Below are 24,837 nucleotides of genomic sequence, written 5' to 3'. Positions count from 1 at the left end.
CTTTAGAGGTTCCTCTTTTAACTTCTTTTTGGTTTTCTGTACTTTAAGTTGGGGAAAAGATTATTTTCTCTTCCTACTAACTGGGCTACTTGGAAATTTCCACTAACTTAAGTACACCAGTGTTCTATATAACTGAGAATTCAAAATTACCCGAGGTTAAGGTAATTCACAACTTTTCTCTATTCAGAGAGAAAATGAGATTAATGAAAAATATATATATATATCGGAGCACAAATGAATTCTTACCTTTAAATAGGTTAACATCTCTAAGCACCAGCCTCATAGCTAAGATTTATTTTGATGTGTGAGAGGGAAGAGAGCTAGGAAATGGAAAGAGATGGACTTTCTTTGTTCTTCCAGCTGTGTTGTCTTTATTTATTATAGTATCTTCCAGAGAGAAGGGGAGTGTCTTTCAGGTCACATTAATTAGGAAATGTGGAGTTTTTTCCTAATGTTTAAAATATAGTTCATTTTTGTCTTGTCCTAACTGCTGTTTACACTGTTAGAACTGGAAGACAGGGGCCTTAAACTGTTCCCTCTGTTCCTTTTACACAAAAGATAAAAAGAAATGCCAAAAGGTCAAGTGAATGGCTTCCCCCGAGTCACACAGCTGAGTGGGAAGGGAAAAAACTCCTAGTTCAGTGTGTTCTCCACTGTTAGAAAGTGGAGCTGAATATAGTTAAACTATGCGAAGATCACGTTATCTGTCTGAGGTTGTGGAAATTGAATTACGACAGAGCTCTGTCTGGGCCGGCTCCCCTTCTTTATTGCCCTGTAGTCTTAAGAGATAACAGTTCCTTCAGAATCTAGACTCTGGCCTTGACTTTTGAAAAGAGGCATTAATTACCCAGGCAGCTGACCTTCTGAGAACCGCAGGGGCTTGAGGAAGGTTATCTCCTTTCTTCATTCCTGTGATTTCTCTGTTAACAGAGCACATTCTGAGCCCTTGAATGTACATGTGGCCTGTCCCTCCCATAATGCTTGATGTCACTGATGAGGGTTTAATGGTTAATAACAAGAGAGATTATTTCTGTGGCTGCCGTGGACTGAGATGGTTTAATGGCCAAATGGGGGCCTTTTCTAGACTCATTTACTGTCACTCATCTAATTCTTTGGCATTCTGTCATTTGAAAGAGAGGTCCTAAGGACAGTATTATTGGATTCTGAAACAAACTGTACAAGTTATTTTGGTCCACCTAGTAACTGAATGACAGGGAAGGGAAATTTGAAAATTCTTTAAAGCAGATACTGATCTACAAATGGAAAAACCAACCAACCAACCAACCACTACTTCTGCATTAGGAGATATTTAGATGTTTGCATCAGCTATCCGTTAGTTTTGTGACTTTGGACAGGTCATTGCTTCTTTCTGAACCTCAGTATACACATTATCAAGTGAGTAGGTTGTACACTAGGTGAATGCCAAAATCCAAGTCTTCATCCCATAAATTTAGGTGATCTCTCAGTAGCAAAAGCAGTATAGATAAATCTGAGATGTTTATGGAGAGAATTTGGGGGAACACCAGAAATGGCAGAAGTTGAGGGCGATAGAGCTCTAACCACTCCAGGTCTGGGCCTTGTGGTATCACTGAACTTATAGAAGGCTCACTTTAGGATCCAGGGTTCTACCTCCCTTACAGCTTAAAAACAAGTAAATGTTGACTAGTTCTATTGAAATAACTTTTTTTCCTGGATATAAATATGAATCTCTCTGTTCATAACTTGATTCTTCTTTCTACAAAGATGCATTGAGTTCCTTCATTACATCAGGCACCAAGGTAAAGAAAACAGATTTCCTATAAACACTTAAGGAAATTCACGATATAGTTTGAGGAAAATGTTATTAAGTCATTCAAGTAGAGTTTGGAATATTGGATGCTGAGCACTCAGGGAGGGACATGAATGAACAGTTACCTGGAGAAGGAAAAACACTGCCCCTCATATTTTTAGAATACTTTTCTGAGGAAATTACTAAATTCAGATTTCTTAAAGAGAACAAAGATGGTATTCTCTTTATGTAGAATGAGTTTTTTGAAGTGTAATATTGTCTATTCATTTATCTTGCTTTACGTGCATAAGGAGAGTGATCACCATTCAAATAATTTGGTAACTAATATCTTAGTAAATTGAGTAACAAATCAACTTCATTTAAGATATGCTTTGTACAAGCATATCTCCATGTTGAATTTGTATTAGTGGCAGAGGTGAAAGAAGCTGTATAATAATACAGATATTAAAATTATGTTCATTTCTTTCTAGAATTGTAACAAGTGTTACAATTTGTTTTGTTATATACATGCCATATTTTATTGTTTGTATTTCTTTTACTCTACATATTGAAGAAACATTTAAAAATAACATTTTTCATATAAATTACCTCATAGTATAATATTTTTTCTTCTCCTAAAATAGCAATTGTATTCCTAGCAAATGCTTAAGTGTATTTATTTTGTTTTTGCCAGACCATCCAGGTATTAAATAAAGCTGTTTTCTTTTCCCTTCTCCCCTACCTCCATCCAGCTTCTTTTCAATTTACTTTCACTGCCTCCATCTACTTTGTATCCCTACCTCCTTATTGGCCACCTTAAATACCATATCCATAACTACAATGATCTCTTTCCTTCTCTTACCCTGGTTGAATCCAACTCTCTACAATAATACAGCCATACCTGAGCCATTCTTAGGGTTAACTCCACCCAACAAGTTGCTTTGGAAAATGCTGCTCTGGAGATATTTAAAAGCTCAGCTTATATATACCCTTCCATAGTTTTTTTATGGCTCAGAATGTTGCAGATGTAAATTATTAGTTTACTATTAAGAATACTGTCAAATGCTTTTTTTCCCCCCCTCTCAAAATATTCTTAAGGAAAGCCCCATATAATAATGTTTGCCTTTTGATGAAAAAGCTGAAATTTTATTGTTTGCCTTATTGCTTGTAAGGTCAGTGTCAACAGTATTTGCTGACTGAATCTTCTTTTATTGTGCTTATCCTTATGGATAAAAATAGCAACACTCAATATAAATATATTAATGTATTTCATTCACTCAGGTTTTCTATGATTCTTTTTGAGTGCTTCAAAGGTTCTCTTGGGTTATATATACTTATTTACATATACATATTTCTTTTCCATCACCAGCATCTTGTGGGAGCTGCTACTCATTTGCTTCTATGGGGATGATGGAAGCAAGAATCCGTATACTAACCAACAATACTCAGACCCCAATCTTGAGTCCTCAGGAGGTTGTGTCATGCAGCCAGTATGCTCAAGGTTAGTGTTGTGTCTCAGCTCCTGCTTACCTCTGTGTAGTTGGCCATTGTTGGCAAAGGCAAAAGGATGGGATAGTAGAGAGAGTGCACTGTCTGCAGTCAGAAAACCTGGGTGCAAGTTCTGCCCTATTACTTTTTTTTTTTTTTTTTTTTGGTTTTTTAGGACCACAGCTGTGGCATATGGAAGTTCCTAGGCTAGGGGTCGAATCGGAGCTGCAGCTGATGGCCTAGACCACACCCACAGCAATGCTAGGTCCAAGCTGCATCTTCACCTTACGTTGGAGCTTGTGGCAGTGCCAGATCCTTAACCCACTGAGAGAGGACAGGGATTGAACCTGCATCCTCCTGGATACTAGTGGGTTCTTAACCAGCTGAACCATAACAGGAACTCCCTTGGCTCTCTTACTTATTTTTGACTGGTTTCTCATGGAATTCACTGCACCATCCACAAAATGTCAAGAATCTGTATATTCTGAGAAAAGCACAAGCTCTTAGGAGGAGCCTCTTACATACATTATTCAAAAGGCTCAAAACCCGCAAAGAATAGCTATTGTCTTATTTATAGACAAGGAACAGACATGAAGTTGTTTTACAGTATTTTGAAGGCCATTCAGCTTCTAAGCATGAATTTCAGTTCCAAATAAGGTCTCATTCCAAAACCTAGTTCTTATTAAAATCATACTAACATTGGTTTCTTTCCAGAAAGATTTAAACATTTTGTATCGAGGCTTTTAGAACAGGGCATATGTAAGGTATGTAGAAAGCCCAGCTGCTGTTGATTCAGGAAGAAACAGTCTCATGATTTCAGCCACTAGAAAGTTTCTCAGTTGACCAGTGAAACTGCTGATAAATGATTATTTGTTGTGAGCCTTTCATTCTTTCTGAAATACTAATTAAACACCCACACTGTGACTTCTAGGCCCTAGGGACTGTGAATTATCAAGACAGACCCTTGTGAAGCTTACAGTTAAGTGAGGAAAACAGAAATTAAATAATTATAAAAACAATGAAGAAAAAGTACAGGCTTATGGATATATACATATTTAGATAGATAGGCATAGCTCACTTTACTGTACTTTGCAGATATTGCAGTTTTTGGTTTTTTGTTTTAACAAATTGAAGGTTTATGGCAACCCTGATTTGAACAAGTCTATCTGACATTTTTTTCAACCGCCTTTGCTCACTTTTTATCTCTTTGTCACATTTTGGTAATTCTTGCAATATTTCCAACCCTCCCCCAGCAAAAAGATTATGACTCACTGAGTGCTCAGGTAATGGTTAGCATTTTTTAGCAGTAAAGCATTTTTAAATTCAGGTATGTATATTGTTTTCTAGACATTGTGCAAACTTAATAGACTACGGTACACTGTAAACATAACTTTGAGATACACTGGGAAACCCAAAAATTTGTGTGACTTGCTTTATTGTGTATATTTATTATGGTGGTCTGGAACCAAACCTGCAGTGTCTCTGAGATAGGCCCGTAATAGGGCCAGGGCTGGAGGAGGGATAGGGGGACCTGATTTAGAATTTTCTGCAGGAAGTGGTCAGAGACTGCCTTGAGGAAGTGTCTGGCTATTTAATAATAACAATTATAGCAAACTTTTATTGCTTTTACACAAAGTAACTAATTTAATCCTATCAGGAAAGTACTACTGTTACCTATTTAACAGATAAGTAAACAGATGTGCAGAGAAATTAAATTCTTCACACAGTTTTGGATATGAACCTGCACAGTCAGACTTCAGAGCCTCCCTCTTAACCACAAAGCTACCTTTCACACCAGATGCTGAATAAAGACCTGTCTAAAAATGGGACAGGATAGTTAGCTAGACAGCTGATAGAGAGATGAATGAAGTAGTATTTAAGCTAAGAACAACTTCTAGGGTGACGTAAAGGATAATTAATTCATGGAGTAGAAAAGAAAAATATGAAAGGGGACCACTTTCTCCTGTACTTCTTTCTCATAGAGGGTAATTACTGTGTGTTATTCATTCTCAGGCTGTGCAGGAGGCTTCCCATACCTCATCGCAGGAAAGTACGCCCAAGATTTTGGGCTGGTGGAAGAGGCCTGCTTCCCCTACACAGGCACGGATTCACCATGCACAGTCAAAGAAGGCTGCTTTCGTTACTACTCCTCTGAGTACCACTATGTGGGTGGTTTCTATGGGGGCTGCAATGAAGCCCTGATGAAGCTTGAGCTGGTCCATCATGGGCCCATGGCAGTTGCCTTTGAGGTCTATGATGACTTCCTCCACTACCGCAAGGGGATCTACCACCACACTGGTCTGAGAGACCCTTTCAACCCCTTTGAGTTGACCAATCACGCTGTCCTGCTGGTGGGCTATGGCACTGACTTGGCCTCTGGAATGGATTACTGGATTGTTAAAAACAGCTGGGGCACTAGCTGGGGTGAGGATGGTTACTTCCGGATCCGCAGAGGAACTGATGAGTGTGCAATTGAAAGCATAGCGGTGGCGGCCACACCAATTCCTAAATTGTAGAGTGTACCTCCCAGCATTTCATACTGACCACATCAGTCATCAAACGAGACTGAGTTATTCACAGACTGTAGACTTTTACACTTAACATTTTCAGATTTCAGATAGATTCCTATGAAGATTTTGTGCTTTAAAATTAAAACTGCCCTTAATTTTAATATACCTTCCCATCAAACACCAGCACGTGATTAAGTGAGATTTTTGTGGATGATGGTGAATTGTAAGGTAATGAATTTTGAGAATCATTTGTAATTCAGATGCTATATTTTAAAAAATCTATGTGAAAGTACAGCCTTATTTTTAAATTGTATAAACCATGAGAAAATATGGCAATGATTATTAAAATAAAAAACCTTTTGTAAATATTCAAGTGATATGTATGTATTATAGAATGTATGAAGTGCTTAAGAGAAATTTTTACTTTTGACTCCTTCAGTTATATTCACTTGTCTCACTTATGTAGATACTTTAAAAAGGAAAAATCACTTCAGGGTATTTCAATTAAAAATAACAAAATTATGAATCTTTACAATAGGAGGTAAACTCAAATGTCTAGTGAATGCTAAGATCACCTCCTGGATATCTGATGAGCCAGAGATCATAGAGAAACAGGAGTTTTGATAAGAGTCTGGATATTGGTTACATCTTCCTATGGTGTGTCTTGCATTTGGAAGTATTGGTTAGCCTTTGTTGGGTGAACAGTAATAGCTTAATTAGCAGAACACTAGCAGTTTAGATTTGGTCAGATCTTTGGGATCTCCAAGCAATATTTTGTAGTGATAAGAGGCTGAGTAAATACATAGGATCCATTAGAAATGGTAGATTAGGCAAAATTAGGCAGTCACAGCTCTAAACCATAAAGAACCACAAGCCTTTTGGAGCTGAAAGAGACCTTAGAAATCATGTAATCTAAGTTCTTCTTAACCAGAAAAAAGAAACTAAGGCTTGTAAAGAGAGCAAGTCATGCATCCAAGGTCACACAGCTGGTAAATGGTGAGTTGTGATTAGAACCTAGCTTTTCTAGGTCTGGCTCTCCTTGAGTGCCTCAGACACTGAATCGCTGCACTTTCTCCCAGAGTGTCCAAAATCACTTGGGGATTCTAAGTGCATACTTGGAAATTTCACATTGACATGTTAAATCCTAAAGTTTTATCTTAAACCTCATGTACTTTTACACTGTAATTCACTACGATGACATTTTTACTCTTCTTAAACTGAAATGTTATTCCAGGAATTTGTCTTGTGTTTAAAGTGTGGCTTCTTGGGCCTCCTGGCACCCTGCCACATACATTTGAGTTTTTCACCATATGATGACAAAGAAGCAGACACTGAATGGCAGGCATAGCCAGAGTCCTTATTACTTGGAAGGCCTCCAAGGAGGTATATTTTCTTTGCTACAGACTGAATGTAATTAGCATCCTACTTTGTGCCTAGCCTTCTTGGTACATGAAAGTGTAAACAAACTTTGAAATCAAGCAGGAATTTATTTTTCACTAAAATTTATAAGCTATTACCTGTCAGCTTAATAGCTAAGATTTTATTTAACAGATGGACATGAGCTCATCCTCTGGTTTCTACTTGGACAGCAGTCAGCTGATACATGTGAGAGCAAGTCCTGAAGGAGAAGGGCACCCATGCTTTTGCACAATTTCATGAGGGCTCTGCCTGGGCTCTAAAGGGAAATTATTACTTATATCCCTCATTAAATACTTTAGGAAAGATTGAAGGACTAAATAGAGATATAAACCTAACTGGCAATAGGAAGCAGGTCTCATAAGAATGATCAGTTGAGGACAAGCAATGGTTTGAAGAGGCCCTGTTTTCAGAGGGTGCAAGCAGGACTGCCCAGACAGCTTGTTACACTGCCCTTCAACCTGCATTTTTCTGCTGTGGGAGGTCTGTTTTTCCAGTTGCTCTGCAAAAGAAAGATCATCATCTCATCCATGGTGGCAGGATTTATCCAAGACATTGAATGGAACATCATGGTTCCTTCAAGCCATGTGATTGAACCGTTAAGCTGTACAAAAAGTAGCAAGTTTCATTTTCTAAAACTTGTTTATGTTGGTGTTAACAGCGCATATAATCAAAACCTGTTGAGAAATTGAGCTCTGGGAAAAAAAACAAAAAAAATTGGGTTGGGAACTCTGGCTAACCTCCCAAGGACACTCCTAGAAAAGCTACAGTGGTAATGTGCATGGATGACACCACTGGCCACAAAGAAAAACTACATTTAGCTGGGCAGTCTAGCACCTTAGTGCCTGAGTAAGATTTCTGGCTCTGCCACATGAGCTCTGAAACCTTAGGCAGTTTACTTAACCTACCTTCAGTTTCTTCATTCCTCAAAACAGAGATAATAGTATAGATAGCTCTTACTGTCTGAACTCTCCCTAAACACGTCATTGCAATAAAGGAACCAAGTGGGGTTGCACTTTTTTTTTTTTTTTTGTCTTTTTTAGGGCCGCACCCTCAACACATGGAGGTTCCCAGGCTAGAGGTCAAATCAGAGCTGCAGCCACTGGCCTACACCACATCCACAGCAACGCCAGATCCGAGCCGTGTCTGCGACCTACACCACAACTCATGGCAACGCCAGATCCTTAACCCACTTGTTGTGAGACATGTTTTTATAATATTTTCTTAGCCTCTTCGCTGAAAACTCCATCTTGTCCTTCCTTACTTTGTCCCGTCTTCCTGCTTGAGAAACAGTCAGTGATGGTAAATGACTTAAGCTCAAGAACAAAGACCTAAGGGCATGGGTTATTCGCAGGGTCAGCTGAATGAGGACATAATACATTGGTGTAGGTGCGATGGACCTGTGCAGATTGGCACACCATTTGCACAAGCATGATAAGTCCTCTAAAGAATAAGAGAAAGAGGAACCTCATGGCCAAGTGGTTTATGAGTGGTCCTTAACAGAATATGATTAGAAAGGAGAACCAAGGTGCAAACCTAGGCACACAGGGTTGCCGCAAATAGGCATGCCTTTTGTGGAAGCACAGTGAGGGTTCTCTGAAATGCTGTGCATAGATAGCTAACTCAAATGCTAATGATTCTTAAATGCCCAAAGTTTACAGTAAAAGTTTAACCATCTACCAGCTAAGTGACTTTTAAAATAGTAAAAGAACTTATAAAAAAAAAAAAAAAAAAAACTATACCCTGCACCTACAACCCCCTTTTCACTTGACATAATCCTCAAGAGCACAATAAAAGCAGTGTGGTTTCTTGAGGCAGGGCTCTTGGTCCCTGAGACCTTGAGTCCCCCGGTTCCCACCTTTACTTAAGATAAATGTCTCTGTGTCTTGTTTTATGTTAACTTTTTATCCTTAAGTTCCATAGCACCCGTTCTTCAGCCCCATACTGCTGAGTGGTCTCAGCACCTACTGAGTGAGGCCAGGGACGGAACCTGCGTCCTCATGAATGCCAGTCAATTTCTCTTCCGCTGAGTCACAACTCAAACTTCTGCTGAGCACTTTTGAGTGACATTATTTGCTTTATTTAAAGTCATGCTTTACCCCACCCCAAGTGGGTAAACTAATGTAAACTCAGATAATGGTTTCCCTGGTCATTCAAGCTTGCTCACTGAATTCTGACTTCTAACCACTGACCTCAGGAACTGAACACATTTGGAAAGTAAAGGATATATGTATCCACTTCAGTGAGTTCAGAGGGTTAAATGCCTTCATATAAGAGAAGTATGTACAATAGTCCTTGGAACTTAGTAAGGAGTATATAAGTATTAGTTATTCTAGTCACCTTTTTCTAAATTTAGATTGTAAAATAATCTTTTGCTAAGGGGAAGCAGCTAAGTTTTAGTCTATTAATCAGTAAGCTCTACTCTGAGAAGGTAGAAGGGCTTTGGAGATTTTTTTTTTTAAGGGAGAAAAGAACCAATAGAGGAACATGGCGCACGCACACACACACACACACACACACACACACACACACACACACACACAAAACCCAGAGAAAAATCTTTAAAAACTTGACGAATTACGGAGGTGATTTTGATTTTCTGTTACAGAGGTTTTTACATTCCCTATCACATCATTGCTTCTGCCTGCTGCCTGTGTGGAAAGAGTAACTGTGAGAGGCCATAAAGTTTAGATGGCTACAGCAGAGACGAAAATCAGGGCCCAGCTAAGAGCAAGTAACTTTGAAGAAAAACAAACAAACAAAAAAAACTAAAGGTTAAACTAAGGTTGTAACAATTTGATTTTCCTAATCAGAATTTCAGGATTTTCCTATTAGGATAAGCATAACATATTCACATAACAATAGTGCTAGAAGGGCATCTAGTCCACTTGTGTCATTAAAATAAAAATGGAATTAGCAAGGTGAAATCACATGCCTGGGGTTCCAGCTAATAAAGATAATCTAGACCCCAGAATGTCAAGAACTTTCTAGTATACCTGCTGCCTCCCAATTAAGAAAAATGGAGAAAGAAATATAAATGCTATGACACAACCTGACCTTGTTTTGTAAAATCATTTCTAAGATCCTTTCCAGCTCTTAGAAATCCTATTCTCATCTCCTGGGGGCAAGCGATAAAAACTATAAGATTTAACAATGTGTGGTGGTTTGCAAGGTTTAACCTAACAGTATTCCTCAAAATAGACTGATGTTTATATTTAACTGTAATAAAGATTTATGTTTGGCCCAAACTAAGTAGAAACTTCCTGACCAAGACTGGAGAACTTCAGACATAACAAATTCTTTAGCTCTGATCGGAAGTGTATAGACCTCTAATTGCATATTTGGTTATGGGTTAGTTAGCTTTTGGACCTTAGTTTCATTAGCTGTAAAATACTGACCTCACTGAACAGTAGTTCTGATTGAAAGTGGATTTGCCTAAAACTGCCTGGACTGTGAAATAACTGAATCCTCAGCAGACCTTATGGCTGTACTGCACAATGTCTTCTTGATGATAACAAAGTGAAATTGCTGGAGGTAAACCAGCCCTTGTACAGTAAATGGAACATATGCCTTTGTTGGTGTCTTCCTTTTTCTTTTCAAGTTCATCAAGTCCCTCTACCTCACATGCTTTTTAAGAGCTAGCAGAAGAAATTTAACTTCTCCTTTTCTGATTTTGAGGATGTGATGCTGATACACTTTGATTTTGAACTTTCTGTCCCAAATGGCAGTTTGTTTTTTGAAATTCAATTCTATAGATAGTTAAATAAGGTAAGACTGATAAACTCCAAACTCCCCAGGTTGAGGGGGAAAAAAAAAAAAAAGGCAAACTCGTTTCTTCCTGTAATGCAAAATGTCTAAAGAGATTGAAATCCTAGCAATCAATTGAAAAGAAATAGGTTGGAGAAACAACCTTCCCCTGAGGAAAGAAGGAAAATGCCAGGAAGCTAAGGTTGTACATTAAAGTAATCATTGAGATGATTGTTTTTTTCTCATAATGTATTTTCTGCAGCTTCAAAAATATTGAATAGTTTCAGTGAAGCGTAAGATAAATGATAGAAAATGAATGCTTTTAGTATCAGGTTTTTATACCCATAGTCTTTTGTGGGGTTTGCAGAGAGCTACAAGAAAGCCTATGTTTCTTTTAGGTAACTATTCCTGTGCCATCATAAGAAATGTGCAGTATTCCCAAGAGATAGCAGACACAATTCCAGCTCTTCAGACTAAAATTCAACAGAGTAATACAGGTGTGTTTATGGAGAGAAAGTAAACAAAATAGCATTGTGCCCTTAAAATATCATGGGTCCTGGAATCAGACCTTTGCTTCTCCAATATTTGTAAGTCAGACCTTAGTCCAGTTACTGAACAGAATTTAATAACTCAGTATTCATGTGTGAAAAGTGATGCCAATATCTAGGAGATATATATATATTCATTCAAGGGTTGTGGGAAGGTTTAAAAGAAGCCATGGCTCTTTACATGTCACCTGCCTTGTTAAAAAAAAAAAAAAAAAAAAAAAGGATTTAAAGTGCTTTAAAAAGGTAAAGATGCAATACAAAATAAGTTAAAAATAAGTGGGCAAACTGAAGTAAGAAGATAAAGGTAGAAAGGTAGGATGTGGCTGTGAATAAAGTCAGTACAGAGTCTAGTGCATTACCTGACATAAGGACAATCATGCTTCAACAGTAGTTCTCAACCAGAAGTGATTTTGGTCCCTCAGGGGACATTTGGCAATGTTTGTAGTCATCTAGGTTGTCACACTGGGAAAGAAGATATACCCCATAATGAAGAATTATCCAGGCCCAAATGTCAACAGTGCCAGGGTTGAGAAAGTCTGCACTACGACGTGCTAACTCCTCAGTTTACGCTTTCTTCCCTACCGCCAAATGAACGTTACAGACTTTGGAGGAGGGAGAGAACTCTGAGGGCTAAGGTTATTCTAGAGGTTTCCAGAACTTGAGATAAACTTTGAAGAAATACTATTCAGAGGTGCAGTAAAAGACATGCAAGATCCAGGCAATGGGGGCAAACTGAAGTCATGAGAGAAGGGCACTGCCCCTCAGTTTCAAGATGACAGGCCACTTTGCAGTAGCCCTTACCCAAGAGGAACCCACTGATATAATTTTTTTTAAGTACAAAACTTATTAAATACATAGTCATGACATATAATTAGAATGGGGCTCCTTGATGAATCAGAAATTGGATAAATCCTTATTTTATAAAAGGAGGAGGGGAGCAAATGGGAACATAGATTGGAGGCCCATGTTTGTGAGAAAATTCTGCTATTGAAAAAGAACACACCATTTCAACCCATCAAACATTTGATCAAGATAAGGATAAGAAAAGAGGCTACAGTATCTTTGCTTACAAAAAGCATTTACTTGGGATTTGAACCCAGGTCTCTACCTTGTAGAACCACAGCTCTTAACGACTCTCTCTACTTACTCTCTCAAGACGTCCTTCCTATGTCTTGTGGTGTGTTGAGGTCCTGGTCCCTTTTACTCTTCCTTGTCTTCTTGTAGGTAACTATTATACTTGCTCAAGCCCTGAGAGATAAGAAGATGCCTTCAGCATCTTAAGTCAGGGTGAATAAAAGGGTGGTCTCAGAGATAGAGGTCAAGTCCAGAGAGGAACAGTGAGAAAGGGATGACCTATCCTCTTAAACATGTTGCATTTCAGCTGACCACTGCAAAAGCAGGAAAAGCTTTTCCTTTCAACAAGTGTTCTCACCAGAAATGTGAGACCTATTCTTAGAAAGGATTTGGCAAACCTGATAGTTAGCAGGTTTACAACAATAGCTCTAAGCTCAAAGGGAAGATATTTTCTGGCAGTGCATCCGGCCCTTCGGGGAAGAGTATTTTACTTAGAGTGCAATGATAAGGAATGTATTAAGGGCAGCAATGTCCTTCTGATATAAAATAAAGAAGAAAGATGACTGAGGCTTTTTCTACTGGATTCCATGTGCCTTGGGACGTCAGAAGAAAAGATATCAATGCAGGATGGGTTCACAGAACACATCTGAGTTCCCAGAAAGTTTAAATTCGATTTAGGCACTCAAAGATCTCTTTCTATACATTTGAACTGCCCAACTGTTGGGCTTTTGAAGTTTGGGATAATAAAAAAAAATTCAAAAAGGAAGAGCTCCTGCAGTTTTCGCATACATTTTTATTGAATTCAGTTCAGAGCCCTTTAACATGAAGAGTTCAGGCTTTGGCAAGCATCCAGAGAGGCTCTCTTAGGGGGAGCCAATCTGTTTTTGTTTTGAAACAATTTTGCACAATTAATCATAGCATTATTTATAGTTACAAAAAGTTGGAAACAACCTAGAGCCCCAAGAAATAGGAGATATATCATTTATAGTACACAAGTTGACAGTATATTATACAATATAAAAAATAGCTATGCCACCAATATAACAATATTAAGAAATGTTTATGGTATATGTAGAAAAATAATACTATGTTTTGTTACATAAAATGCGAATCGACATGTGAGCACCTTCAAAAGGTCAGGAGGGTTATGAATAGCTAAATTTATCTCCTTTATTGGTTTGTTACAACAGCTATGTTACAAATAACAGAAAATCTAATCAAAATTTTCATCACCAAGAAGCTCTCACATAAATATGCTCAATTCTTCTTCCCCTCATAAAAAAGCCATCAACTTTTAATCCTAGAGCAAATATTACATTATTCTTTCCTTCTTTCAAGAGATAAGCTTCTTGTAGGCAGCTTTTTTGCCTTCTTTGTGTTTTCTCCTTAATCTAATGAAATCTGCCTTACTTTCTTGAAACTGTCCACATCAAGGTTAAGCAGAAACACTGTGTTACCAAAAGCTGTTTTTCTTTAGCTCAGCATTTGATATTTGATCATGCCTCCCTTAACCTTGCAATGCTCAGAGTTCAGAACTGTTTCTTTGTAGTGCCCTTTTCAGCTTTCTGGTCCTCCACCCACTCCTTGATTTTCTAATTTCTCTAGCTTCTGTACAATCCCTGTTTCTCATCACTACACATATCTCAAGTTGAGCTTTGTCACAGTCAACATATATTTTTTATATGCTGGTGGATCCCAAATCTAGCCTCCATTTCCAGAGCTCATGTATTAGCTACTTATTGTGGCATATCACACTGTACAAAGACTTGACACTTTAAACCAACATGCATTTATATCTTATCATTGTTGTGGTGGAATACAGGTGCAGTTTCACTGAATTCTGTGCTTCACGGCTTCTCACAAGGCTGCAATTAGGTGTCAGCCTGTGGGTTGAAGCCTTATGTGACTGGGGAAGTCTCACTTAAAGATTGTAGGCAGTATTCAGTTCCTTGCAGGTTCTTGGATTAAGGCCTCAATTCCTTGCTGGCTGAGAGGACACCCTCAGTGCCCTACTTACTATACCGGCCTCTCCAATATGATGGCTTGATCATCAAGTGTGCAAGCTGTGATAGCAAGAGGGAATTCACAATCTTTTAATCTAATCATGGGAGAGATATCTCCTCAATGTTCCTATATTCTATTGGTCAGAAGCAAATTACTCAAGGAGAGTCTTACAGAAAGCCTGATATCAGGAGATGAAGATCACTGGGGCCATCATAAAGGTGCCTACCATAACTTTATTTATTTATTTATTTATTTGTCTGTTGTTGTTGTTGTTGTTGCTATTTCTTGGGCCGCTCCCTCGGCATATGGAGGTTCCCAGGCTAGGGGTTGAATCGGAGCTGTAGCCACCGGCCTACGCCAGAGCCACAGCAACGCGCGGGATCCGGCAACGCCGGATCGTTAACCCACTGAGCAAGGGCAGGGACCGAACCCGCAACCTCATGGTTCCTAGTCGGATTCGTTAACCACTGCGTCACGACGGGAACTCCTACCATAACTTTAAATCTCCCTTCCCACTTACACTGAAATGTACAAGTTCCACTAACCAGCACAAAATGCACAAATCTGTATACATCATCGTTTTTCCTTTTCCAAAATAAGCACATTTCCATCCTTTCAGTTACTGGTACCTTCATTCATCAAGTTTCCAAAATCAGAAACCTAGGTATTATTATTGATTTATTCTTCTTCCTCACCTGACCATTCTAGTTGTAACCTCCTACCCATTCTAATTCCTAAATACCTATTAATACATCTGTCTCTTCACATATCTGCCTTAAACTATCATGATCTGTAATTTGCACCACTGCTATATCCTAACATACCTTCTACTTCCAGCTTTGTTCTCTTCCAATCCTCACCACAGCAATGCTGACAATGTCACATCTCTGCTTAAAATTTTTAATGGCATCCCATAGCTCAGGACTATTTCAAGGTGGACAGGCAGGTAGTATACACATTTTAATTCAATAAACCTGTGGTTTTCATAATGCAAACTACAGAAATTTAAACCTAGCAAAACCTTCTTGGCTGGCATGGATACACAGAAGTTGAGTGACAAATATCATGAGGGAAATAGTTTTCTATCTGCATAATACCCCAAACTCCTTAGTCAGAAGAAAGTGATGTAGTATAGTGTCTCAAACATGGGAGATATGAACTCAAAACAGTTATAACTGTTTGCAGTTAAGTGCCATCAATTTTCCTTTAAAACATTATCATTTTGCAAGCCTGAATCCCTTGAGGATATTTCCTATCAAATTACAAAGTCCAATTATATAACTTCCAGGAATTTTCATTTATTAAAAGTTTCATAATATTTCTCAGAAACTCAGGCCTATTCCAACATTTCAATCTCTCAGAGTCTCTGCTAGCCCACAGGATGACAATGTAAGAACAGGAAAATGTTTCTGTCAGTCTTAGCAAAAACAGGGAGTCGTACCTATCAGATCAGAACTCTAATTCCTCCCCAGACCATATTCAATTCTAATTGTTTGGAATTCCACGATATTATAGTTAACAAACCTCCCGCTCTTTTTTTATTCCTGCTTTGACCCTGGGGTAGGGATGACTAAGCGTGAAAATGGCATTTCCAAATCAGTTTTAACATGACTGGTTGTTAAATATTTTCCCAATTATTTTTCCTAGAAGGTGCTGATGCCATTTCAAAAATGTTCATCTGGGACCTGTCTATGCAGAAGCAGACCTGGAGTGCCTACTATAGACTGGAGGCTGAACACCTGCACTTATATTAATCCGCGCTGTTCATATCCTCAAGATATAACTCATAGGATTCCCTCAAGATATTCCTCATTCTTAAATTGTTTAACTGGATCAATTTTCCAGACCTGGAAAGCAGTTGATACTTGTTATCCTGACAGCCCCATTCAGAAGTGAGATATGAAAAATAACATTTTCATAGAGACATATGGGAAAGAACTATAAAAACCCCAAAGATTTCATTTGGCAAAAATATTTTCCCATACAAAAAAATAAGTAGTGTTTCTGGCACTTGCTGTAGTACTTTGTAGCTGGCAGCTTAATTATCCTGGCCTCTGCCCAAAACTCTAGCCTCAAAAGCTGATCTTCAAATCTCCTGTGTTCGAAATGAATTTAAAACACTTAATGACCATCTACATGTCAAAAACATTATGTTAACCTGATTATGAGACACTGTGCCTGTCCAAAGGACTATAATAACAGACAAAATAACTACCTTCTGAATGGAAGTTTAAGGTTTATCGTGTTCTTCAAAATAATCTCTGAGATCGATAGGACAGGCTTTAACAGTCCATTTTACAGATATAAAAACTGAAGTTCTTTGAGAACAAAAGCCTGGTTCATGGTATTTCTAAGAACCAGCACTTGAACCCAGTTTTACACTTAAGACCAAACTTCTATTTTGCTACTTTCCTTCCAATGTTTATTTTCTGAAATGTAATGTATCAGGCATTAAATTAGTAATTCTTCCTTTAACTGTACCTGATAGAAAATTATACACCACTCTTAAACAATAATGACTTGGAGAATTACTCATGCTTTCCTTAGCATTAGTACTTTTAGACTACTTTTGAAGGTAATTATCCTGCCCATGACTGATCTATTATTATAAAATGGGTGTGGGCTCGGTTGTCTACCAACATACCCGTAAATAAATATATTCTGGTTCCATAAATTAGGATCGCTTATATTCTTTTTTCCTAGAAAAACAATTTTTAACCAGGATTCCTTGCCTCTATAAATTTACCATGTTTAATCCATACTCTTATATCATTTAATGCTTTGGGATCTCCATATGGGGGTCTGTGTTACGAGACAAGTACATAGCCTCTCTCCTCTCCATTAAAAGCCAATGGCACTTTCACTGTCTTTCAATTTGATAGTTGAAATTCTGGCTTATTTCAGTCCTGTGCACACTGCTTCCTATCACCCTCTGTTCTTCTTCTCGGAGGAGGAAGATTAGGAGGTGATGAAGGAAGAGTAAAAGGGAAGTGTTACTAACCTATGCTTGTAAAGCAATCTAGGATATCAGAGGTGGGTTGGTGTGTAATAAAGGAAAGCAACAGTACAATAAATAAATTCCAATGAAACATGGTGGTGCACTCTAGGAAGCATTAATATTTAGGGCCAATCAAATATGGTGATGTGATCTAGGCATTGATATTTAAGGGGACATGTTATACAGTTGATGCAACATGGTAGCAAGAGCCCTCCTGGGTACAAATGAAAGCAGTGACATGGTCTAAATTTTGGTAAAAGATTCCCAGTTAGTGCCTGGATGAAGTAGATAGGCACAGTGTCAGGACCCAATAAAATAATAGGTAAGGAGGAGTTATCATTGTAGCTCAGCAATAACGAACCCGATTGGTAACTACGAGGATTTGGGTTCAATGCTTGGCCTTGCTCAGTGTGTTAAGGATCCTGTGTTGCTGCGAGCTGCGGCACAGGTTGCAGATGGGGCTCAGATCTGGCGTTGCTGTGGCTCTGGTGCAGGCTGGCAGTTGCAGCTCCAATTTGACCCCTTGCTTGGGAACTTACATATGCTGCAGATGCGGCCCTAAAAAAAAAAAAAGTAAGGAGGATATCTGGACCCAAGACAATAAATGGGACAGGGCTCTGAGGTAGGGGGAGAAGGGGACTGGAGTACAGTCTAGGTAAGTGTTCAAGGTTCTAGGAAGGAAAAAAGGCTGTAGTTTGGGGTCTGGGTTTCATTCCACATCTTAACAATACTAAATAGACCTACTTTCTGGTGAGGTGAGTGGGAAAAAAGATTTTGTAGTGAAAGGATATAATCAGATCTATATTTTGATAATACTTTTACCTGTTTTTAAGGGACGTTTGAAAGGAAAGGAAGACTGAAAACACGGAGACTAATTAGGGGGCTGTAGATATCTTCAAATAATTGTCTAACCTTCATCTTTGTCAGACTTCTATTTCCAAATATCTGTACCTTACCAAATCTTCCAACACTTATTTTCTGTTTCATTATCATGTTTCCCTAATGAGATTGTAAACTTTGATGCACTGATGAATATTATAAAACTAATGCTATGAATGTCTCATAGCATTAGTTTTATAATAAACAATCAGGAAAATACATGAGTGTTGTTCAGTGGAAAATACAAGGTGTAGCAAAGCAAACATGACATGAACAGAAAATAGAGGTTTAAGATGTTTTATTCTGGGAAATAAATATATCAAAATGGAAAGGCTGATTGGTTCCTATAACAAGGTGTTACCAGGTGAGCAACTTTCTGCATCACAAATCAATCTGACCTTCTTATATTTAGTATTTAAAGAACATATTAGTTTATGTATTTTTCATTTAACTTGTTCATGTTTTTATGTGTTAAACAGTATATAGTTGGGTCATTTTACTACTTATTTATTTATTTGGCCATACCCGTGGCATGAGGAAGTTCCTAGGCCAGAGATCAAACCTGTGCCCCAGTGACCCAAGCCACAGCAGTGAAAACATCAGATCCTTAACCTGCTTAGCTACCAGGGAACTCCTAGTTGGGTCATTTTAGATCCAGCCTGACAACCCTTGACTTTTGTTAGTGTGCTGAATCCATTTACACTTCATATAGTTATTGGCATGATTGTATTTAAGTCTACTATCTTGTTTAATTTCTATTTGTCCCTTCTGCTGGGTATCTCACTGTTCCTGCCTGCCTGCCTGCTTTGGGTGAGCTGGGTCTTATTACTGCTTTAGTAATATCCTAAGCACTACAGTCTTCAAATTTCCCAGGAGTAGAGGGATGTTCTCTCATAATTAGTATGAGGCCTGGACTGCTAGACGGTTTCTGCCATTCATGCCACCTCCTGAATCTCAGGGCCTGTGATGCAGAAGCCTTCTCTCAGTCACCTTTCTTCGCCATCATTCCTACATAGGCATACACCCTTGTGCCACAGAGATAGTCTATTTTATATGCCCTTTTCTGTCTCCAGTGTTTCTTGTCAGTGTTCAGTGAAGACCCAAGAGAAAAAGCTGGTGGGTGTATGTGGAGATCTTTATGTCTCAGCACTTAAAAATTAATTAAAATCCCATCTACTTTCTTCCTACCTCTATCTAGAGCAGCTTTCTCTTCTTCTCAGTGCTCTGCCAAAGGTGACTCTTTCCTCTCATGAGAGACACTTGTCACCTTTTACATTTCAGTTCAAGGTTAACTTGTGCCCTCAGTCCTCTACTAGATTAGACTTTTACAGTTTTGTATGTTATCCAGTTAGTTTCATTATTAGAGTGGAAGCAACATTCTCAACCTTCTACATCCTAAGAAAAGGCATAACTCAGATGATAACATTTTCCACACCTAACACAATTGCTGGCACACAACTGGTGCTCAAAATTTTTTGTTGGTTGAATAATATGAACAGTCCCATTTACTAATCAAAAATCTTAAAATTATTGTTTAACTTCATCTATGCTTAAATACAAACACTGTTTGGGGGAGAAACAGTGAAATAAACTCTAAAAAAATCACTGTCATATCATGTACTTGGATATAAGGGGAAACAAAGTTCTTTTGTTGTGCTAGATGTTAGTAAATAAGGTCAAAGAAGGAGACTTTCTACAACGCAGGTCTTGTGGTAATCAAGACTCTGGGATGACTTATTCCAAATATGACTACAAAATCTAATAAAGAGCAAAAATGCTAATATTGCCATAGTTCCTCTGTCATGGATGATACACCTCTCTACCCTGCCTCACGCACACACATGAAGTCCCTTACTCAGTCACGTTTTATTTCTGGGTCTTTTTTTTTTTTTTTTTTTGCTATTTCTTGGGCCGCTCCCGCGGCATATGGAGGTTCCCAGGCTAGGGGTCGAATCGGAGCTGGAGCCACCAGCCTACGCCAGAGCCACAGCAACGCAGGATCCGAGCCGCGTCTGCAACCTACACCACAGCTCACGGCAACGCCGGATCATTAACCCACTGAGCAAGGGCAGGGACCGAACCCGCAACCTCATGGTTCCTAGTCGGATTCGTTAACCACTGCGCCACGACGGGAACTCCTATTTCTGGGTCTTAGTAGTGAATCTGTGGGGAATAACTGCTATGTAGCCTCATACTGATCTCTGATAACTACACAAACATTCCAAAGTGTGAAGGTTTGGGAAATATTTAGAGGTCATCTAGAGGTTATGTAAGATTCCATATAATAACATTGGAAGTGTAATAAGGGGAAGTGATCAGATCACAGGCATCTCTGAAAAATAGTCTGAGTGCCAAAGAAGGAGAAGATGGACTTCTATTTTCTTGTGACCAGAACAACGCCTTCATGTCCTATAAAAGCAAAGACAGTCTAAAATATTATGAAACAAACCTGGTTTACTAGAAATTAAAAGGCTAGTTTTACCTTTTGTTCTGAATCTATTACTTAGTTATAGAGGTAGACCTTAAGCAGAGAGAACATAAAAAGAAATTATTACATAATACAAGGAACCAAAGAGAATTCTGAGTTCCATGAAAAGGTACAAAAGAATATCCATGTTGACGGGAAATAAATCTGTTTAAACACAGTATACCAAAGGAAAATTAACCACTAAAGTATGCATGTATGTGCATTTAGATATATACACACATGTGTGTGCAAGAGAGAAGAGAAATTGAGAAGTAAAGGCCAAATGCCAAGAGAAATTTGAAGTTTTTATCATCAACTTACAAATGGAAACTGGGGCTGGCCTGATAGGAAAATGAAACACTTTGTGTTGATGAGGCTTTCATCCAGTTACAATTGTTAGGGTGTAGAATTTGCAGCACAGGAATACTTCCTTTGCATGCCTGTGCTTTGGAGATATTTAGACTCAGGCCTAATGCATCCTGCTGGAGCTCCCTCACAATCTGATCCTGGAAATGCTGGATACCTGACTGATCTCTTCATGAGTCAGAAGCTGTTTTATCTCAAGGCTTGACATGCCATCAGTAATTCAAAAGTCCTTAGTCCTGCCATTAAGCTAGATTTTGCCTCACAAGAGAAAAAAAGAGAGAGAACTACGCTTTTTGAAAATCAGTATGTAGGTTAACCTTGGTTGGAACTCTTTAAAATCATCAAATGGTTTCAGGGCTGTTATATATTCATCTGGGTTATTTTGAGCCACATATATTTCTTTCTTTCTTTTTTATTTATTTATTTTTTTTGCACAGTCAGGTTTATTCTTAACTTTACTAGCAATATTAAGAAGTAACCTTTGTCTAGATACTCATGTCGCAACAGAAGAAAGGGTGGGGGAAAAAACTGTAACTGCAATGTATACATCTAAGGATAACCTGACCCCCTTGCTGTACAGTGGGAAAATAAAAAAAATAAAATAAAAAAATAAAAAAAATAAAAGAAGTAACCTTTGTATCACTAAGTATTTCTCTATTTTATCATCTGAGCAATTTTTACAAAACCCAAATCTGTCTCAAATTGTTTTCAAAACTGAACTGGTTAAAACTTTCATAAGATTACCATCCTCTTTGGATTAAAATTCAACCTGAGAGTCAGTGTAACAGAGATCAAGAGCACAAACCCTTAAGTCAGACTGGCTAGCTTCAATTTCAGGTTCTACATGCCTACTTGCTTGTATTTCAGTTATCTCATCTGGAAAACGAGAAGAGTAATAGCACCCATCTCATACATTTGTCAAGAGTATTAACAGACATTAATTGACCTAAGTCCATTCAAAAAGTACCTGGCACACAATACGTGTTTGATGAATGGTAACAAACTAATGCAAGGTCCTTGGTGGTTGGACCCTTACTTTCCTTTTAATTTAGTATGTGTGAGGAACTTTTCTGGATTTCTCCTTACATAATGTTGCCCAATATGCCTAACAATCCAATAGCGAGGTGTTTTCCCAATTTTCAGATATAAAAAGTACACACTTCATCATTGATACGATCATTGATATCAACTGAAATCATTATCAAAAACATATTTTATCATCTATTATGCTTATTTCATTGAGAAAGTAATCCCTGATATGAACCCAATAATGTAAACAAAGGACATCAAGCTAGAGAGAAAGAGAGAGAGAGAGAATGAGATGAAAATATCTGTTAACATGAGCTAAGAGGCCATTCAGTTTCCTAGTCCTGGTTCCAGTATCTTCTAGAGACCCTGCAACACCAAAAATTCTAATATACCCTGCATTCTTATAATGCTTTCCCTCTTTGTTTAAAGTGATTTTTTCCTGTGTAAATTACAAAGTCCTAGCTGCTACTGTATGGGAGAATTCAGAGGATTAAAGTCTCAGGGTTGGTATGATGGATAGTCTTTGAACAAGGAATTAGGTTTGCTGTGGGAAGGAAAAGAGACAAATGCCAGCTCCGTATACCCAAGGTACTTAAAGGGACAGCCTATTCTGAACCTCATGAGATCCTATTCATCTGTCACCTAATTCCATAGATAACACAGCTCTGATCACTTAGCATGTACACATCTAGCAGTTGCTACTGAAAAAAACTCTACCCGTAATATTGAAAACTTATTCCAAGTGGACTTGCAACTTCTAGACATGAATTTTTATTTCTATCTCCATGGACATTTTGCTACATGATGAATTCACATGCCTAGTAAGTGGGCCACATGCTGTTGATGAGATAAATGCTGAGATGAATACAGAGAATTGATAAGGTCCCAGAGGGAATCATGATAATGCCAGAACAAGCCCAGGGTACCCAGGGCACTGAGGTTGTTCTCCAAGTTGACAGGGATAATGAACACTGTAACTGTAAATGAGTCCTATCAGTTTTACTAAACTCACATTCCTCATCCACAGATTCCCATAATAAACCTCTTGTTCTACTTGGTCCCATACAAAGTGTTCTCAAGTTTTATGTCAGGAAAAGGGTTAAGTCTAGACTTCCGTATGGAAAATCATACTCTAAACTAGACATCAGTTTTTTTTTTTTAATTGAGATATAGGTGATTCACAATGTTGTTAGATTTAGGTGTACTACAAAGAGATTCATTTATACAGATACATGTATCCTTTTCTTTCAGATTTTTTCATATAGGTTATTACAGAATATTGAATAGAATTCCCTGTGCTATATGGTAGAGGTCCTTGTTGGTTATCTACTTAATATATGGTCATGTGTGTGTATTAATCCCAAATTCCAAGTTTATCCCTCCCCATCACCTTTCCCCTTTGGTAACCATAGTTTATTTTTGAAACCTGTGAGTCTGTTTCTGTTTTGTAAATAAGTTCATTTGTATTTTTTTTAAGATTCCACATATGTGATATCATATGATATTTGTCTTACTTCACCATATGCTAATCTCTAGGTCCATCCATGTTGCTGCAAATGGCATTATTTCATTCTTTTTTATGGTTGAGTAATATTCCATCGCATGTATATACCACATCTTCATTATCCATTCCTCTAACAATGGACATTTAGGTTATTTCCATGTTTTGGCTATTGTGCATAGTGCTGCTATGAACACTGGGGTGCATGTTACCTTTTTGAATTATAGTTTCCAAGGATGTACAGGAATGGAATTGCTGGATCATGTTTAATTTTTTGTCTTTTTTTTTTTTTTTTTTTAATAAGGGCTGCATATGGAGGTTCCCAGGCTAGGGGTAGATTTGGAGCTAAAGCTGCTGGCCTACACCACAGCCATGGCAACATGGGATCTGAGCCACATCTGTGACCTACACCACAGCTCATAGTAATGCTGGGTCCTTAACCCATTGAACAAGGCCAGGGATCAAACTTGCAACCTCATGGTTACTAGTCGGATTCATTTCTGCTGCCCCACAATGGGAACTCCTTTTTTTTTTTTTGTCTTTTTAGGGTTGCACCCACAACATATGGAGGTTCCTAAGCCAGGGGTTGAATCGGAGATGTAGCCACTGGCCTATGCCACAGCCACAGCAATGCCAGATCTGAGCTGTGCCTGAGACCTACACCATAGCTCACAGCAACACCGAATCCTTAACCCACTGAGCAAGGCCAGGGATTGAACCTGCATCCTCATGGATACTAGTAAGATTCACTTCCACTGAGCCACAATGGGAACTCCTATTTTTAATTTCTTAAGGAAACGCTGTACTGCTCTCCATAGTGGTTATACAAATTTACATTCCCACCAACAGTGCAGGAGGATTCCCTTTCCTCTACACCCTCTCCAGTCTTTATTGCTTATAGATTTTTCGATGATGGCCATTCTGACCTGTGGAAGGTATTACCTCATTGTAGTTTTGTTTTGCAATTCTCTAACAATTAGTGATGTTGAGCATCTTTTCATGAGTTTTTGGGCCATTTATATGTCTTCTTTGGGGAAATGTC

The 24,837-nt window shown here is 38.3% G+C and overlaps 1 protein-coding gene and 1 long non-coding RNA gene across 7 annotated transcripts in view; one reads left to right on the top strand and one right to left on the bottom strand.

Moving 5' to 3' along the window:
• CTSC (cathepsin C) overlaps positions 1-6,134 on the top strand; it is a 35,387-nt gene extending 29,253 nt beyond the window's left edge. Inside the window, exons 6-7 of the mRNA XM_003129741.4 lie at positions 3,138-3,269; positions 5,270-6,134. Of these exons, the coding sequence (XP_003129789.1) occupies positions 3,138-3,269; positions 5,270-5,772 (635 nt within the window). The 3' untranslated portion in view covers positions 5,773-6,134. The remainder of the gene's footprint in view (positions 1-3,137; positions 3,270-5,269) is intronic.
• The window catches only part of LOC146399782 (uncharacterized), a 50,468-nt gene that overhangs the window by 6,491 nt on the left and 19,140 nt on the right, over positions 1-24,837 (bottom strand). For 2 of the 6 annotated variants that reach the window (XR_014814932.1, XR_014814931.1), the window contains one exon: positions 13,330-14,614. The exons of 3 other annotated variants lie outside the window; for them this stretch is intronic. This is a non-coding gene — a long non-coding RNA (uncharacterized LOC146399782). Of the gene's footprint in view, positions 1-12,538; positions 12,726-13,329; positions 14,615-24,837 lie in introns of those variants that run through there. One more of the 6 variants, XR_014814926.1, reaches the window with a different exon arrangement.

The sequence above is a fragment of the Sus scrofa genome, chromosome 9 (assembly GCF_054392235.1).
Source record: "Sus scrofa isolate SSC_HxYL_T2T_F1_AM1 chromosome 9, Sscrofa_HxYL_maternal_Yorkshire_Landrace_v2.0, whole genome shotgun sequence".
Taxonomy (NCBI): Eukaryota; Metazoa; Chordata; class Mammalia; order Artiodactyla; family Suidae; genus Sus; species Sus scrofa.
Note: the sequence above shows the minus strand (reverse complement) of the source record. Positions and strands in the feature narration are given on the sequence as shown.